At 40.8% G+C, this 18,975-nt stretch overlaps 1 protein-coding gene across 1 annotated transcript in view; it reads left to right on the top strand.

The window, feature by feature from the left end:
* magi3a (membrane associated guanylate kinase, WW and PDZ domain containing 3a) overlaps nt 1–18,975 on the top strand; it is a 98,687-nt gene that overhangs the window by 55,483 nt on the left and 24,229 nt on the right. The window contains exons 2-3 of the mRNA XM_028408914.1: nt 7,143–7,259; nt 11,141–11,260. Coding sequence (XP_028264715.1) covers nt 7,143–7,259; nt 11,141–11,260 — 237 coding nt within the window. The remainder of the gene's footprint in view (nt 1–7,142; nt 7,260–11,140; nt 11,261–18,975) is intronic.

The following is an 18,975-nucleotide window of genomic DNA, read 5'->3' as shown; positions in this document are numbered from 1 at the left end:
GTGTGCTGATGATTATCACAATGACTATAATAAACCCGTGATGTTAAGCTTGCTGCACACAATGTGAAGCAAGTCCATTCCTTTCAATTATCTGCCAAAGGAGTTGATCGCACTATCCTGCCAAGGCTGCAGGGATAATGTCAGTGTCCTTGTGGCACAGCAGGCTCTAAAATAGCATCATGAGGAGTTGCTTCTCTTTTACACAATCACCCCCTCCTATGCTGTGTTGTCAATAGTGTTTTTTACCTAAAATTGCCTATAACTTTCTATCATCATGTTAACAGATAGAATTGGAAGGAAAATCTTGTATGAAGAGATTTTAAACCTGATCATTAGCCAGTTATAGCCCAAAACACCCAGCTTGTACTGTGACCTTATGTTAAAAAACCGTCACACTAATTGGATTTCAGGCGAAAAGTATCTACCCTAAAGGGAGAAAAGGGCGGTTAGGAACATTGATTTCCTTCACGTAACATTTTTCATCCCAAAATCTGCATTTACAATTAATCTCATGGGCTCTGCAGCTACTAATTAACTGTTTTTGTTGCCACTGTGGGCCACAGGAGCTTAGAGCAAAGCACACCTCTCCCAAAAACTATCACCTATAGTGAACATGAGCATGGGAAAGCATTGGTGATGGAGCACACCTTGTCTGTCTCCTTCTCTGGAGAGAAGATTGTTAATTTTATTTTGGTGTCTGCCATTTTAATGAGAAAGTGAAGATACTGGGTGTCCTTTAGATGCCAATAATCTGTTGATTCCGCTCTCTGTCTGCCTGTCATAGAGAATGAGGCAGGACATTTTGTTGCCCTGAGTTGCCAAATGAACCTAACAAGGTGGTAATTAGCAGATGGTGGGGGCTTCCTCGCTGTTTCCAGAGCGGCACTACTGTCAGAGAATTGCCTCATTAGACGCCCACTGACACCCCTGCTGGTGACATCTCTGCATTGCTTCCACTCTCATTTAGGAGAAAAAATAAAAGCATTGTGACTATGCAAGGCTATTCTAATATAGCTGCCTGCTTATTAGGTGCCCGGGTAAATCTCTTTACTGTAAGTGATTTTTTTTTTTTTTTTTTGTCCTCAGTGAACTGAGGGTGATGTGCCGTGCCAATATGTGAGTCCAGCTGCCATGCACCACATGTGCAATGCTCCAGTGTTGAGGCTTATTTGTTTTAGTGTTTTAAGTTGTTTTCAAGTGCAAGATATTTTTTTCACTTTTCAACATTAATGTTCTACAGTAAGATTGAATTTTACACCCACAACACTCTGTCGAATTGAATTTTATAATGTGTCCAGTTTTTAATTATTGCTGTTATTAAGAAAATCGATCAATATGGCAGCAGCCCACTATCTTCCAGCTAATGTATTCAAATTACATGATCCATTTTCTTCCATCTTCTGATACAGGCAGAAACATTACCGTGTTTTTTTTTGTTTTTTTTTTGGACATGGACAGACAGACTAAACTGGGTTAACTGGGATAATCTTGGTAAACCCAAGACCCAACTCATCTGTTTATATATCTAAACCACAATTATGTTTAAGTTCCAAACCTAAACAAATCGAGTTACAATTATTATTATTGCATCAGAGCAATCAAATTATTATTGCAGAGCAATCAAACTTTAGTTGTTAGTTTGATTGCTCTGTACTTCTTTATTTTTTTCTTTATTAGTTTGATTGCAGAGCAATGTTGTACTTTTTTTTATTTTTTCTTCTGTACACTTTTTGGCTCAGCGTATCTTGGGCATACTTTGTGCTATTGAAACCGTTCAAATGGCAAAATGAAAAAAAACACAGATTTGATGTTCTTAAAGAGTTCAAAGCAATCGTTCAAATAAGCTTTCAAAGCAATGCTTCAGCTTCTGCAATCAAACTTGTATTTTCTTCAGGAAATGCTTTTCCTAGTTAAAAGTGATATCAAACAACAGGACACTGAATTAAGCTAGATATTTATCATCTTTCTGAATAAAACTTGACACTTTAAAGGTCTATGTGTGTGTTACCATAAAGCAGAAAAGTGTTTTGTAATGACTGAAGCTCAAAGCCCTGTTGGCTGTGAAAAAGCTTCTCTTTTACTGCCAGTCTTTTTGTAAAGCACTTCAATAGTTTTGACATCTGTTACAGATAGTGACAGATGGTGAGGTGAGCTGAGAGTAGCAGTTTCCCATTGCAGATATGTCAACATGTAAACGTCTAAGGGGACCAGAGAAGATGATGGGCAGCAGCATGTGCTTTCTTTGCTGTGAATGTGTGAGGCAAACACACAGAACAGAAAGTGGGGGCTACATTAGAACATCTATGCAGCATGTTTTCATACTGCAGATTTTTTTTGTTGTATTATCCAAGCTTGGAGTTTGCCTTTATCTACTTCCCTATAGCTATGAGGCGAGCAGAGACGGGCTGCAGCGACAGGTGGATGCACACATCCATTGAAAGCAGAGACTTTGTGATATGATAGAAAAACAAAAAGGTTAAGTGGGTAGCAGCTGAAGAAAGAACAAGGGAAGGTTGATAGCAACTGAGAAAGTGATCTCAAAGATAGGTGTGAGGAGCCCTGTGGGGATATCTGCCAGAGCTGATGAATCTCCATGGTGAGCGAGGCAAAGATGCGCAGTCAGAGATGGAGCGATAGAATCCTGATGAAAGTAGGAGAGGGTAGAGGTGTGGTGAGTTTCCATGTGCGTTTCCATGCATCATCATTACTTCTCTCTGCAAACATCGGGCCGCTCCCTCCCTGGCTCCCTTTGTTTTTATTAATTTTCCATCCTTTGTGAACTGTAGTAAGCCCCCCTTTTCCTCCTGTGAGAGCCAGATGACAAGGCACAAAGACTTCCATTGTGTCCCACATGCCTTGTACTACCAGCCTGGCAGGCCAATGATGCGCTGCCTTGTAACCTAGTGGGAAGCTGAAAGTAGGCGCCCCCCGCATTCGCCTCTTTCCCTCTGTGTCTCTGGAGATATGATGTAGCTTGCTAACGCAACATGACAGGCGGGCCACAAAGCCTACCCTGTTAGAAGCACTTGAGTGGGAGTTTGCTTGGGTAGGGAAGGTGATTTGCATGTGTTTGTGCGTGTTTGGCTCAGTGGGGCATCTATCCTCTGATGGTGCAATCCTGAGGTAACAATTAGTGCTCTCTATTGTCCATCCTGAAACGAGCCAATTACTACATTAGTGTAGTTTAAAAAGTTGAAAAAAGTAAAAAGTACCTAAAATTAATTTACCTTAAAAGGTAGGGTAGGAGATTTTGAAAACTCAGTGAGAGTCAGCCAGATTTTGAAAGTTAACACACGCCCCGTTCTCTCAGAGCTCACCCCAAAGCCACGCCTCCCAACCAGTCTGTGACTTCGGCCATCATGCACGTACCTCTCTGGTGTGCGCAGAGCAGGAAGAGAGTGACAACTAGCCAACAGGATGGTTTTAGCGTTTTATAGCTTCCACAGATGATTAATATTATTCGCTTTAAAGCAAAACTGCCAAACTAATCGGTTGCTATCAGATTGTAAAGAGAAGTTACACTAATTTACCAAAAAGTGCATCAGAATGAAACCTCCTACCCTACCTTTAACAAATTGCAGTTTGCATGCTATTCAAATTGCAATCATTAGGGATGAAAACAGGGAAGTGCAAAAAATTGCAGTGTCTCAATAGCGACTTGCTAGTTTTAAAACTGAATGAGTTTTTATTAGGGGTGGGACGGTTCAGGAAAAAAATCCAAACCGTTTGGTACACGTGTTTCGGTTCGGAGCACATGTTCTGTTCGGTTCCGGACATGCGCATCATGTAATGCAGGGAGGCATTTTTACCACAGCATAGAGATGAGTGTTGGCAACTTTCCGTCTCTCTCGCTACATTTGGTGACTTTTCAAACGCCAAAAAGCCACTAGTGACTCTCTCTAGTGACTTTTGGAGTAGACCTGTTCTATAGGAAAGGTTAATATTAAATGGCTTCTGTTAGGATCTGGTGCTATATAGAAATGAAATGGACTTGACCTGATATAATGATAGGGGAAACTCTAAACTGATTCTTAAATATGGTGAGTGTTGGATAATTAGATATATATTTTGTGCTCATCTATGGTATTTCCTGAGTGTTAAAAGTAGAAAAATCCTCAACAATGTGAACCGAACCGAACCGAAAACCGTGACCGTGATACGAACCAAACTGTGGATTTAGTGAACTGTTCCACCCCTAATTTTTATTGAAAATACTAACCAGCCCACACAAAAACAACTGTTCCTCCCATCCATCGCCCCCTTCAATGTCTGCTCCTTGGACAATAAATCAAGCAGACTACACAGCAGGAGCTTAAAGACTGCTGAATCTTTGTTTACATGAACTCTGTGCTACTTTCTAAATACTTTGGAGAGTGAATCAACGTCAAGTGTCTGCTCTAAATGATGACGTTGTACAAATACACATCATAGCATCATAAAAGTTATGTCAGTATCTCATGTCTATTTCATAATAACCACTTTCAAGGGATTTTTTTTCATGCTGCTTCACAGATGTATGAAAATGAATTCGGAATGGCATTTTCAAAGCTTGACGAAAACCTTGTTGGAGGCAGAATTACTCCCCTTTCCTTTACCATGGGAACAGGGCTGACTCAGTAGGAAGGAATGAGATGTATATGTGTATTAGAGTTTGGGGTTTCTCATGTCTCACAGCTTCTGGGAACATGGACCGCAGGCTTGTGGTTTTTGAGTTGCGACGCGTAGCCAGACCCAGCTTTTGTTTCCTCGACCTAAATTCCTCGCATTCATTGTGCCTGTAAAAAGTTACATAATGGAGAGCCAATGGTTCTCTGTGCCTTGTCCCTCTCTTGTACCTCTACCATGCTGCTGTTACTAGACTGTTTCTACTTAAGTAATCCAGCAGGCACACGCAGAGCGGTTAGAAGCTTCAGAATTCCAAAATCACTTGAAAGATTAGCTGGTGTGCGCCTGCAGAGCAAAGTATTGAGTTATGTTGAACACCCAGTAAGCAAGACAGTATTTTTCAGCTGCACTTTTTACACAGTATAATGCTGCTGATGTGCACTCCCAGCAGTAGTCTTTTTATCCCCTCAGGGGCTGAATATGAATAAATTTAATTTACAATATTTTTGGATCAGTTAGGCGATAGATCTTTATTCCTTAGCTGCTCTTCTTGCTGGAAATGGGTGTCATAAAAATGTTCCAAATTTCAGAGTAGAACTCTCATAGTGTGTGGGAAGCGTGGGATGCTCCACAATTTAAAAATTTCATTACTTTCTCAGTGGGAGTTTTTTTTTTCTTTGTTACTATGCAGTGGGAAGCGTTTTTTCATTCAGCCTGCAATTTCTATTTTAATCCGTCTTTTGAGCGCGTCTGTATTGATGAAAAGATCCAATGAAACATGTTTCAAAGTAAATCTGTGACTTTAGAGTTTGCATATGATCAGTGAGGCACTGGTAGCATCGAGTACTATGACTGACTCCAGACTGTGCACTATAATAAAATATTCATCAGCAGATTATCCAGCTGCAGAATTACACTCACAATGGGGACATTTATGTATTTGCAATCTCTGCAGGTGTCTTATCCGACTGACTGATGCCCCTCGCAGCAGCTTAGTACATACTTCATTTTGTAGTCTGTCACTTCTCGCTGCCTGGCTTCTGCTCAACTTTGATTTGTCAACATTTCCTTATCTGGAAGAGATCTTAACACAGAGACTGTCTGGCAGACATTGACAGGAAACATCAGCACATTCTCTAATTTCAGACGCGGTGCAGAAGAGGAAAAGCAGACGCAGATCGTTGAACTTTGCAGGTTATTGTTTCAGCCGTGATAACTGTCAGAACGACTTCCTCAAGATGTTTGATAGCTGATCCTTGTGTTCACTACCTCAGTCAGATGTGTGTGGTTAATTATGAACCTCCTCCTAGGCAGATTTAAGAGGAAAGTGCTGGTTATTGATGCCCACAGTGTTACTGAAAGAATATTCAAAGCACATGCTGCAAGTCCCTTATTGAGAAGAGAACTTCTGCTCCACACACTGCTGGAGTCCACAGAGAGAAAGAGCTCAAAGGGCTTTCTCTCACTCTGTGTTTCCTCTTCCTCTCTTCATCTTTCTCTATTCTCTCCCTGAAAGTGGCTGTGCTGCCTCTAGAGTTCTCAGACTTTGCTCCTATGGAAAACCCTTAGGGAAATTAAGCCAACGTGCCAAAAGTGCCACAAACGGCTTCTGGGTCCAAAAGAAGGTCAATCCATGCTGTTAATGAAGATCGACAAACCTTCTGTAGGCTTCTGTAGGTTTTCTGTGCGACCCTTGAAAGCTCAAAGTGAAAAGCTCTGGAGGTCGCCATCTTGGCTCCCACTTAATGTGCAAAGCAGTGGTTCACAACCGGTGCTGAGGAGGAGACTAGAAGTGCTTTTTGTATCTGCTCGAAGTACATGTATTTTAGCTGTAAAGTAAGACATTTTAAAATGGAAATTGAAGCCCAAGCAGGAAACCACCGGTGCAAAGGCATGAAGCAAAAAAACAAAAAACTGCAGTTTCCTGAGTAGCCACCTGGGACTCTCTCCAAAAACAAGCCAATACAAGAGACCCCTTGGATGGCACTGCTTTGAGTCAGTGATTTGTTCTTTGTCAGATCATGAACCACCTGCTTATGTGCCATCTCAGCTCCATCACGTTTCCATTTGGATTAATCAGGAGTTAAGTGGGCTCCTGTGTTACCATTTTGATTAAACAGAGCTTCAAGGACACTCTCAGATAACTACCAGGTGATGCTGTGGAAGCTTCATCCATCTTTATTTACAGTCTCTGGAGCTGGCTCTCCCTTCAAGCCAACCTCAGGAGGTTTTTGGAGGAACAGTGGTTTTTGGCAGAGGTTGCTATGATTTCTCCCATGATACAACAGTCCTAATGAGTTCTCAGTCTGCGTTTCATCACGTATGCATTCCTTGCCACTGAGCACCTGGGCTTCAAACACAAATTATTGCAATAATAATGTGTTGTTGTCCATCGCAGGCTTGTGATGTAAGCCACACCTTTACATTTCTCTCAAAACTAAAATCAAAGTGGTTGTTTCTGAATGTGCACTGTGAAGATGTCCTCCTTTGTGATTTAATTGTTAGACTGACCCAGATTTCTCTTTCCTCCCCTCTAGGTAAGGTGCTGAATACTGATTTGCATCACTACCTCAGTCTGCAGTTTCAGAAGGGCTCCCTGGACCACAAGCTCCAGCAGGTGATCAGGGACAACCTGTACCTGCGTACCATTCCCTGTGAGTAGCTTCCACAGCCTTGGGCACCTCGTCTATCCTCGCTCTCCTCTCTCTGTCTGGGTCTTGCTTGTTGCTCTCTTGACCCCACCAGATGGAGCCTCGTCTGTTCTCATCTGTACTCGCACCATCATTTTTTTGCCTGCCTTTTTTATTTAAATGTTTTATTTTCCACTCAGTTCCTCCTCCTCATCAGTTCACCACCATGAATATCTACTGCAGACGTTATAATCTTGGACTGATGTCCTGGGAACACCAGTAGACTTTGATATTGATGGCAAACATTATCTAGAATGAGTAAAATATGTTTCAAGGCCTTGGGGCTTTTACAAAAGAATCTACTGGAATTGAGTAGAATGACACATTTTCTTTTCCTTTAGTGTTACACAAATGAGTACTGAGATGGCATTTTTCATCTCCTGATTATGTTTCCTGCTTGGGTTTCTTACAGTTAAATGTAAGAAAAATTCTCTTACTACCAGACTTTTTTTTGTCTGTATTCTATTTGCTCCACTCCTCATTTTTAAATAGAAGAATAAATAACCAGGACAGAGGGATTGTTTGTTTATACCCGAGTGAGTTTAAAATGGAAAACAAGGCCAAAAGGGGTAAATGAAAGAGCAGCTGCAATACTCAAGGCTGCACAGCTGAGGAAAAAAAAAAGAAAAACATTTTTTCCATTTGTCACCGCTCGATACGGCATTTTGTTATTTGGGTAACATTCACTTAGCATTTGGAAAGATTTCCTTTCTGGCATTTTACATGAAAGGAAAGGGATTCATTGGAGTGATCTATTTCTCAACCTTCTGAATAAACATGCCTGAAATTTCTTCACAAAAATGGATTTTACAAATTTTACAAAAATGGAGTCTAGGTGAAGACAAATTTCAGGGTCCGCCTCAAAAATGGCAGATTGTTTCTTTACATGACGCCCTGAATCAGCCGATTTCATTCAATTCTGAGAGAAATAATAATAATAAAACAATTACAATAGGGCCTTCGCACCACTCGGTGCTCAGGCCCTAAAAACAATATTTTCAGAGCACATCCCACATGAGACATTGCAGTTTGGCTTCAGTAGCTCAACATATGTCCCCCGTCCACTCTGCTCATTCAAGCTCGTGCCAGTGGCTCATCACAGCACGCTCAACCACAGTGACCCTGTAGTCAGAGACTAAAGTGCCACTACAGCATGATGCCTCAGCTCATTACAGCAGCCCAGATAGCATCTCAGAGTGAGGGAAGCATGACTTCACTTTTTCCACTCCACACATCGAGGCTTCATTAAGTGCCACCGTTGCCTTCCACAAAAGATGACAGGAGCTCAAAGCCGTACCACGGGGTCCAGGTCACCACAAAATCCTTGAAGCTTGGATAAATCCCGACCCCCGCTAACACTGCTGCTAACCACCTCCGTCTTCTTCTCCTGGATATTGATATCCTCAACGACACAGCAGTCTCACTGCAAAATATAAAAACAAGGAAGGTGCAAATGCTGAAGTGCCCCACTTTTTAATTACACTTTGTTTTTGAAAAGAGGCAAGTGTTTGGGACAGAACAGACCATTTGATTTGTTGATAGGGCAAAAACAATGAGTGCAAAGAAACATGCATAATATTGTTACATAATTATTAAACTAGATGCCTGAGCATCCCATTATGCTGGTTCAAAGTAACATACAAAAGGCCTCAATTTAGTATGTAGTGTGTCTCTTTTAGGCTGCATAATAAAAAACATAATGATTCTGTTTCTGCTGACAGGTCCCCCAAAATACAGGGAACACTTCACACCTAACAGTGGAGAGCTAGATTTTATTGTTAAGGCACAGTAACCCGTGCAGACCCAGTAATTACACAGGTACTTTGTGTTTTCCATTTACTTTAGTCCTGTGTTGTTTTCATGTAGTTGTTTCATCGCTTCACACAAAATGGAGGTTAAAATAATGTGCTAGTTTTCCGGTGAGAATTGGCAGCAGGATGTCTCTTGTCTTTTCTTCAAAAGCTTCTTTTCCCAGTGCTCCTTCTCAGATAACAGATAGATTTCTAGATTTGAAAGTTTTTCCCCACTGTCTATCCATAACTGGGGTGTAATCATACTCTCTCTCACAGCCATCCAGGCATAAAGATTGAAGACGTGTTTTGCTTTGAGAATTCACCATCCAGTTTGCACTGCATCCACAGTCTCTTAGCGGCTGATTTTCTTTTTTTTTTTTTTAATTTCATCATCTTTTGCTTCCATGTTGCACCAACTGTGAATAAGAAACTATCAGGGTGAGAAAACTGATCCAACTTGCGTAGGAAAGGGAGCTGAATTAACAATAAAAGGATAAATAACCACATTTCCCTATTCCTTCTTCCAAAAACAAGCTAATGTGTATTTCATTTGTGGATTCGCCGGTCTCCCATGATTGCTCTGTTTGACAGAATAAAAGATTGTCTCTGCAACAAACTAAGCTGTTTCAGATGTGATGGCTCATACTGCAGTCAGGATGGATGTTGACACAGAAAGAAAATGAATGGGGATAGGTTCCTATTAAACTCAGAGGTAAAATCCCTTGTGCCTGCAGTGCAGCCAGATAGTAAAGCGGTTTAGCTGAGGTACTGCAAAAATCCCCGATTACATCTAAGATGATGGTGAGCGGAGTTGGCATGTAAGGAAGCATAAAATGATTTTCATAACAATATGTTTTCAGTGTTTTACAACTGAGCATCAACAAGGAAAAAACCACAGCACTTTTTAAACCAAACGAGTGTCATTTGTTATTCCTTTTTTTTTTTGACCTGACCAACATTACTGGCATGAAGGAGACAATACACTGTAACACATGCGAATTGGTTTTTACCCCTTTATCTGGCAATGGGGAATTTAAGCATGATTTATCAACCAAAAAAAAAGTATTTTCATAATCACTGGCTTTAATGGCTACAGTGTGTACCTAAATGTAATGTATTTAACATAAATAATCAATACGTTTTTGGTTTGCAATGAACATATTTTACTCAAAGTGATCATAATACAGGTTGGTGGGGGCTATTTGTTTCCTGCATAATCACATATTATGTTTCCTGTTAAATGTGGCACTATACAGTCAGTGGGCACCCTGCTCCAAACAGCCTGTTCTGATTGGTTAGCTGCATAACCTTAAAATGCTTCCCACCATTCAGTCAGACTCTCTAAATGCAGTGCTGACGTGTGACAAAAACACATACAAATTTAGTGTACACCCACGAGTGCAGGATGAGTCATTAAGATTTGTTTTGGCATTTAGGCGACGTGTAGCGTAAGACATATTGTAAAAACACTTACACATCAAGACAAGACACTGCTTTAACAGTACTTTCATATTTAGTCATCACACTCCATTATATTGCCATGGAAACCAAGCTGTGCGTGGGATTAGCTTTGTTTAAACAGTACTTGTAAAAGTTATTATTCAACACACAGTCAAAAGGTTGAGTTTTTTTTCTGTAATTCATCTCTCTGTATGTAACGCATTAATGCAGCATTTGCCTCCTTAAAGAATTAAAGCTTACACTGTCAAAGTGTGCAATTAAATTCCTGTTCATATTCATCACTTACACTTCCTCTCTCTTCTGACAGCTGTGCTGCTGTGTGGAGGATATGTTTTCTCTGTGTTTCATATTTGAATAATGAATTCATTGCTTGGCGGTCCCAGTCCTGTTGACTATTCATGATGTAGACACAGATTCTCCCCTGACTGCTGTATTTGGACTTGAATCACATCCCTATGGGCATGTTGTTGGATTCAGTGTCACTTCCAGCCCCACCTACTATCCATCCACCACCCACCCATCATCCTAGTAGTGAATGGCATATCTTTGGATGTTTCTGCTGACTTAACTCTTTCTGTCTTTTTTTCGTAGGTACCACTCGGCAGCCCAGAGAGGGGGAAGTTCCTGGAGTGGACTACAATTTCATTACTGTGGGGGAGTTCCGTGACCTGGAAGAAAGTGGGTTGTTGCTGGAGAGCGGCACCTATGATGGTATGTTATTACACAACACACTGTACAGAGTACAGAACCTTTATAAAGGAGCTTAAATCGATTGAGAGCCAAGGATGGGTTGATGTTTGAGTTGGGCTTGGTATTAGACTTGAATTCTGGTAGTTTTGTGAATAGTGTATATAAATCTACAGGCCTTAACAGACAGCACAGCTGGTGGATGCATGACACACACCCTGCCTCTCCCGCCAAAAAACTAATCAACTTGTTTATGACAAGGGAAACACATCACACCAGTTGTGTTGTTTCACTGATGCAACAAACACATTATTTTAACCTGTGAAGTACCAGGAAGCAGCAGACAGACTTCACTGTGCTTGGATTACAGTAGTCACATGGTAAGTTAGCATGGCATTTGTTTACATGCACTGATGGTATGATGATGTCACAGAAGCGTCACCCATCTTCATGGCCGACAGAAGGTCGACTGATAAGCAACTCCCTGTGCAGGTTATATGTCACTTTACTGCCTCTATATCTGTACGTTGAAACACAACAGATTCCCTCATAGTGTACTATGACTAAACAATGCATTAGCAATGTTACCATTAATACCATTAACCAGTGATTGGCAACTGGTGGCCCATGGGCCACATCTGGCCCCTTGAATATTACTGAATTCAGGATTAGCCTAGTTAGGAGGCAAAACAACATTACTAGTGTCTAACCACAGACACATTGACTCACAGCCATTGGCCCACCAACCTCACAGTTAGTGAACAAATGCTCTTACCGGCTGAACTACAGCCACCTCAGTCAAAAAATTACCTTAAACTGGTGGCTCTTAACATTTTGTTGTTTCACATGTATGTTTTATCTATTTTCAGGCTTATGCTCTAGCAGTCCTCCAAAGACTGCTTTCAGAAAACAGTCAGGTCGTCATGCATTTTATACAGTTCATTTTTCAGAACATAGCTCTCTCCACCTGGTCTAATAGTGAATGGGTCGCGGATGATCCAATGAATGCAAAGACATTAAATCTGGCTGAGAAATTTTTCAGCTAAATTTCTTCATGTTCTCTGTGAAGTCGCTGTCACCCACTGTCTTATGCCCAGTTTACACTGTGTGATTTTGGGGTGTCGCAGACAAAAGATGAGCATCATAGGAGAATCGTGGAGATATCTTTGGTAGTTGTTCTTAATCGGTGGTCTTACGTCGCACTGTGAGACAGGTTCCATCACGACGGCCATTGTCAGCGTCTCACTCCGCATCCATGTCTTCCTCCTCCTCGCATGTTGACATACGACGTAACCTGTAATTCAGTAAATGGTCATCGTACAATGTGCATGCATCAAACTTGGCGATCATACCAAAGTTTATTAGATTCACGTCGCATAGTGTGTTATGCAATGGTCTTATAAGATCGCTAAAAATCGCACAGTGTAGAAAGGCCATTAGGTGTGCTAAAAAATAACAACCTCCCCTTAGCTTGACAGCCTCACAAATATGAAACCTAAATATCACAATCGCCCAGTAGTGGCTTGCTGCTGTATAGTTAATGAGTGTATCAACACTGACAGAGGCTACAAAATGACATAAAAAGGAAAGGAAAGGAAAGTAATATGTTAATTTTATTTATAGAGCATCTGGCCCTCATAGAGTCGGCTGAGAAAGATTTTGGCCCTTGGACAAATGTAGTTGATGAAACCACATCTGAGATTTTCTTAAGGTCTTCATTTCAGCTCAGTCAACAGCCTTCACAACAGCTCAAACCAACGGAGTTTGTTTGAACTACAAACAAGTGGGATGTAAATGCTCCCACAGAGATGAGGTAAAACTCTGGACAACCTGTCTAAAGAATGAACCGTTATGTTACTGCTACAGTTTACTGCCCCCATCCTTCCCAGGATCACTGCTGCTGGATATTAGTTCTCTTGTAAATTTTGCTGAGCTAGACATCATTATGTGAAATCAGTGTATTGCCTATGTCTTCAAAAAGGTATCATACAACATGAAAACAATGTTAATTTATCCCCAGATGATTTTGTTTGCCAGAACAGACTTCGCCCCAGTCACCTACATGCAGAAATCCATTGGCTTTCTCCTCTGCCCTCTGTCCCACATGGAGCCCTGAGAGACTGTCCTGTCAACCTTGAGCCTGTGAGCTAGTCACCGGGATGAATAATGGATCTGCTCTGTCCTTCTCTGCTTAATGTAACACAACCATATGTGCATTAAAGCCCCTCGTAAAGTTACATATTAACTCTCAACCTTTTGACCTCCTTCCAAATAAACAGTTCAATAAATACGGATGACATACGGCAACATATTTACCACAGTGGTTGATCTTGATCAGCTCAAGGTCATTGAGTCTAGAATGGTTAATAGTTACCCTTTATACTGTAGGTTGTAAAATTAACATGCATGCTTTAAAAAAATCATAGAAAGCAAGTGTGTTATGTACAGTACCATTTGAATCCAACCATCAATCACAAAAACTTACAAATGATGTGTAGAGTAGTATAATAAAGACTGGTTTGTAGATATAAAATTGCATTGTCCTCCTTGTAGGACAAACTCTGACCTAAACTGAACTTTAAATCTCAAGTGCTCAGGGAAAACCACACTCCAACCCAACCTACTTTTTTACTGCCAGTCAGTCATTATTCATCTACTCTCTCTCCACTTTCTTTTCCTACATGTCCTGCCCTCTGTAGTACATTCTCTCTGTGTCTCAATGAGTCCTTACTGTAAACGTGGCTGATTGAATGGAAACATTGACCAGGGCAGCCATGTTTGCTGTGACTAATTGTTCAGTCCTGTGAAAAACAGGGCCTTGATATAGCTGAGGTTAATCTGTAACCAAAGGTGACATCCAATCCTGCTGCCCTACTGGAGCTAATATGTGACACAGTGAGTGATTCACAGACTGGTTTTTGTATCACTAAATAATAATAAACCTATTTCAAAAGACCCATATTATAAAATACTCAAATTAACTATTATTTTGAGATGCTATTTGAATGCCAGTTTCACAGGTTTAAATAGAGAAAGCCTAGAGTAACACACATTTTAAAAATCACGAATTTGATTTGCATGTAAGAGTGTGTTCATGGATGTGATTTAGGGCATATCCAATTTCCTGCCCCTCCATCACATGGATGGTTTAGAAAAGCCAGAGGTATGAATCTTTCATACCCGAGCTAAAGAAATGGAAACAAAAGTCAAGAGAAACCTGATTATTTCCCTTTTTTCTCTAAACATTAATTTTGCATGCATTTTATTGGCCATACAATGGGTACAATGGCCTAAGATAAAAAGTCTGTGCCATCTGCCTTGGTGCACCCTCCTCTCATTTAGTGGTCGCTAATGATTTAACTTCCTGTAGTGGCTCATGTGGAAATAGGCACACAGACTCACACATGATTCCGTTTGACAATGACGGCTATAGGAAAAAAAAAAAAAACTTTGATTACATGTTGAGGGCTGAAGGTAGAATCTTGGGTCAGTACAAAAATAGCTTGCTGGATGCAGAATGACATACCACAGATGAGTCATAAAATAAGAAGAAAGTAAAAGAAAACGCTGTGATTTACAGACTCTGGGCAGCGCTGAGCTACTTTCATTCTAGCTGACAGTTACGGTCTGCAGTTGCAGGCCCACCATGGGACAGTTTGACAGCGGCTGAAAATCAAGAAATCCTTTTGTTTGTGCAATACAAAATTTATTTCCCCTGACAATCACGGACAGAAATGACCATCCGCTGTCCCCTTGGTTTTCTCGGCAACTTTTCTTGCAACCATTTTATAATGTGGGCTTTTTTGGTATTATAGGCTTTGTGAAGTTCCGAGGCAAAGCTGTGTGGCTGTGGATTCGATTAGACTCCTTTTTTTTTAAGAAACAGGGCAGCAGGCCAAAAGTCACAGCGGAGGTAGGGAGGGTGCTAAGGTGCTGCGCTGCACACAGCTGCCCACAGCTGCCCACAGCTGCCCACTCCAACAGCTTGAAAGATTAAAAGTACCTCAGATCTGAGAACTACACAGCTGATTGCAAAAGACTTGGATTAGTGTTGTTTTTGTGATCACCCAAATATATGAGAAAACACACACACACACACACACACATATATACACACAGAGCTGAAACAGGAAGTGGAGGAATTTAAAGAGGGGGATTAGGATGGAGTAGAGCAGCTCACTAAGAAAACTATGAATGGAGGTAAAGATAAGAGTGCTGTGTAATTTAGTTTGGTGTCGCAGCCCAGACTGAGGAAATGAACATAAACTAGAAAGGAAGTTAATTTATGAGAGGCAGGCCAACAGTGGATTGCTAATCTGCACAGCACACACACACACAGGCACACACAGAGCAGAGGAATGCAGGGTTGACAAGGTTGGCTTGTGAAGTGTGGGCATCCATGCCAAGCAGGACCCGCACCCTTTGCCAAGGCTGGAGCACAAGATGGGTTTCACCGGCCTGGACCGCAGGCAGACTGTGATGAAGCCTGGGAGGACTGGGCACTGCCCAAGAGATTGGAAGCCCATCCTTGGTGATTAATGAGGGTCTGTGACTGGGGGTGGCAGGTTCAAAGAGGCAGAGGGATGGATGCAGTGAGGCTGGAGGTGGTGGGGGCTGAGCACATTTAAAACACAGACTGTAAATAGAGATGGATGAACCTCCCATGACATCACCCATACAATTCTGAAGAGTGGTTTGTAGCTCAGTGGCCATCAACCACTTTAGTCTGCCTAAGACCTGGGTAATCACAGTCAAGCTAAGGTGGGGGAGGAAGTTTCTTCTTAGGTTTCTCTCAAAGACTTTATGCAAGTTGTTAAGCTTTCATATAGTTCTTAAATGTGTTTATATAAAAAAATTACCCCTTACATATTTCCAACTTTTGTTTCTTCTAGGCTGCAAACATATTTATTTTTGCTGTGAAATGGAGCATTTTAACATGCAGGTCTGTGGAAATGACTCACATCAAAAGGGAACCTCCGCTTGTATGTGGAGTCAAATTTTTTTAATTTGGAAAAAAAAATCATTGAAAAACTAACATTTTAAAACTGAAAGGTCAGGGTATCTTCCTCATCTTCTGCTTTCTTGTGATGTTATCATTCTATGTCCCTTCCCCTGCCAGATATATTAAAAAAATAGAATCCAAAAAACAGGAAACAAACATCTACTCATTGAATTTCTTTGAGATCAAAAGATGAACGTTAGTGTAACCAAACTTTTTGGCACTAATATAGCACCATATGTTGGCTTCATTTCTCAGTTCCAGAGGTTGCTGCTTGTGTCCCCAGCCTTTTGTCTTTGAACACATCACTGAAAAACTATTTAACTTTCATGAGTTCATGACATTTTGCTGTCCCCTGCAGAATAAAGTGAGATCTAAGTCTTACTGTTCTCACATTTTATTGAGAATCTCACAGTTGGAGCTGAGATATGCTGCTAGCTGTTGACTATAACAGATGGCATGACCTCAGAATGCACACACATAATGTATATACACATTCTTTCCCACCAACACAAACACAATGCTCTGCATATTTCAGCTCTCTGGGTGCAGCTTTTTTTCCCCTGACATGAAATTTCTTACTTACTTGCATACTGGCATTGAACACAGCCCTGATTTGAGTCAACTGCTAAAATGGAAATGGCTCTGCTTTATACTGTCCACCCACCATTCAGCACCCGCCCACTCTGAGCTATAATGTAATAACTGAAATTATTAGCCCTCTGCAGCTTCTACCTCCAACAAAACATGTCATTTTGCCACCATGTGGCAATGGGGGAAGAAGAATTATTATTACATAAGCCGTTGATGACCAATGATTTCATAGTGTGATGGATTGTAATATTTTTATCCACTGTCCTTTCCCTGCATTTAAGACAAACCTTCCATCTGAAAGGCTGAACGTATCGTTCTAGTCATCCTACGTTTTATATGCTTGTGTAGCTGAAATCATAGTGAGTGGGCGATGTACAGCAAATCCCAAGGTCAGAAATTTGATCTGTTATTAGGGAACAGCGTGTAGGAAGAATTCCTTCCTGGATATTATTCTTCCTCGCTGCTTGTTGTCGATGTGTTGAGTGGGAGTTCATGTCAACAGGTGTCTATTTCTGCCATGCACGTATGGTGATGGGGAGCTGTTAGCAAGGTGGCATGGAAGTTACAAGGTAGTCACTGTGACATCATCAAGGTGACCAGGGCCTATTTAAAATCAGGACTGATTTTTCAGTATTTGTCCTGGCGTCCACTTGGTAAAGGTCTTTGTCTCCATAATGAGCCCTTATAGACATTTGTTAATGAAGCGGAAATGTGTCAGGACCCTGGGCAGGTTAGATCAGAGAGTTTTTTTTCCCACACTCTTGCACTCATTAAGAGAAAATGGAATTAATTACAAGGGAGAGCATAGCAGAGTCCATGTTTACACTGCTTGATTGTGTATTTTTATCAGGAGGTTTGAACATGTGTATATATGTGAACAGTGGGCGGTTATCGACAAACATATGAGACTTTCTTGGGTGGTCACACATGGATTGTAAGTTGGAATCACTCCTCAGACATCCACATAAGGAGGTAATCTGGCTCACACATGGCACGCTAACGTCAGTGCTAATGAGTCCTGTGCTCTGATGACACACCAGGAAATGGTTTGTTGATTCTAGCATTTGTGAGAGTCTCATGTTTGAGCTGAGAAGGATCTATATGACCGACTGCAGACCGGCACATCATTAACTTTATTAGGTATTTATAATTATAATTTACCTGCAACAGTGGAGACGTCGTTAAATGTACATTTGCCTCAAAAACCCTACTGTCACTTAATAGAAGAGGTGCAAGCCAAATGTTAGCTTACCTAATTGCCTACTTAACTGTGTGGAAACTCATATTCACAATGAATGGACTCAAGTATTACAACCGTGACCGTAGTATCTGTTTTTAGTCATAGACTGTGCCAGTTTTGTGGTTGTGTTTGTTGCACTTTAATTATTGTTTAATCTGGTATTCACTAGTTGTTTTTTTCAACGTATGTATTAATTATTTATCTATTAGAATCACAAATGTCCGCCTGTTTGATGTCTTCCATTGTCTGTGAGCTGCCTTTAATAATTGAATTCAGTGCTTGAGCTGATTGAAATCATTAATATCAAAAAACATATTATATACAGTTGTAACATCAAAAGAAAGACAAGAGACTTTTTTGTCACATTGGAATATTGGATAGAGTTTATGTGGAACTATATTAATACATGCAATGAATTAATAATAGAACTGACAGTAGGTGGTTGGGGATTCTCGCCCTCAGTCACAGAATATAAATACAAAATTAAACAGCGTTTTGTTGAGATAACTCAAATTAGGGGCCACATGAGACTCACAAGCAGCTTGTTAATAATTTTGGCCTAAAAGGGACATCAGCAAAAAAATACCCAGCCACTAGTTTTCAAAGTCATATGTTCACACCAAAGGCTGCTTTTTATATTGTGGCTCATTAGCACGGTATAATTACAGCCCGATCTGTCTCGCTGCACTTTCTTATTGTGGCCAATGTCTCCCAGCTTCTTGCTAATGGATACTAACTGAGGCGACGTGCACCTTTTGTGAGCGACGTGGTGTGAACAGAGCAAATTACCACTTCTAATTTAACTCCCTCTATTTGCATTCAGTCATTAATTACAAAGCTACTTAAGGGTTTAATGGTTCTCATATTAATACTTCATAAAAACAAAACATGGCTTAATGTAATTAC

Source organism: Parambassis ranga, chromosome 7, assembly GCF_900634625.1.
Source record: "Parambassis ranga chromosome 7, fParRan2.1, whole genome shotgun sequence".
In the NCBI taxonomy this organism is placed as follows: Eukaryota; Metazoa; Chordata; class Actinopteri; family Ambassidae; genus Parambassis; species Parambassis ranga.
The sequence above is the reverse complement of the archived record's forward strand: the minus strand, read 5'-3'. Positions and strand labels throughout refer to the sequence as shown.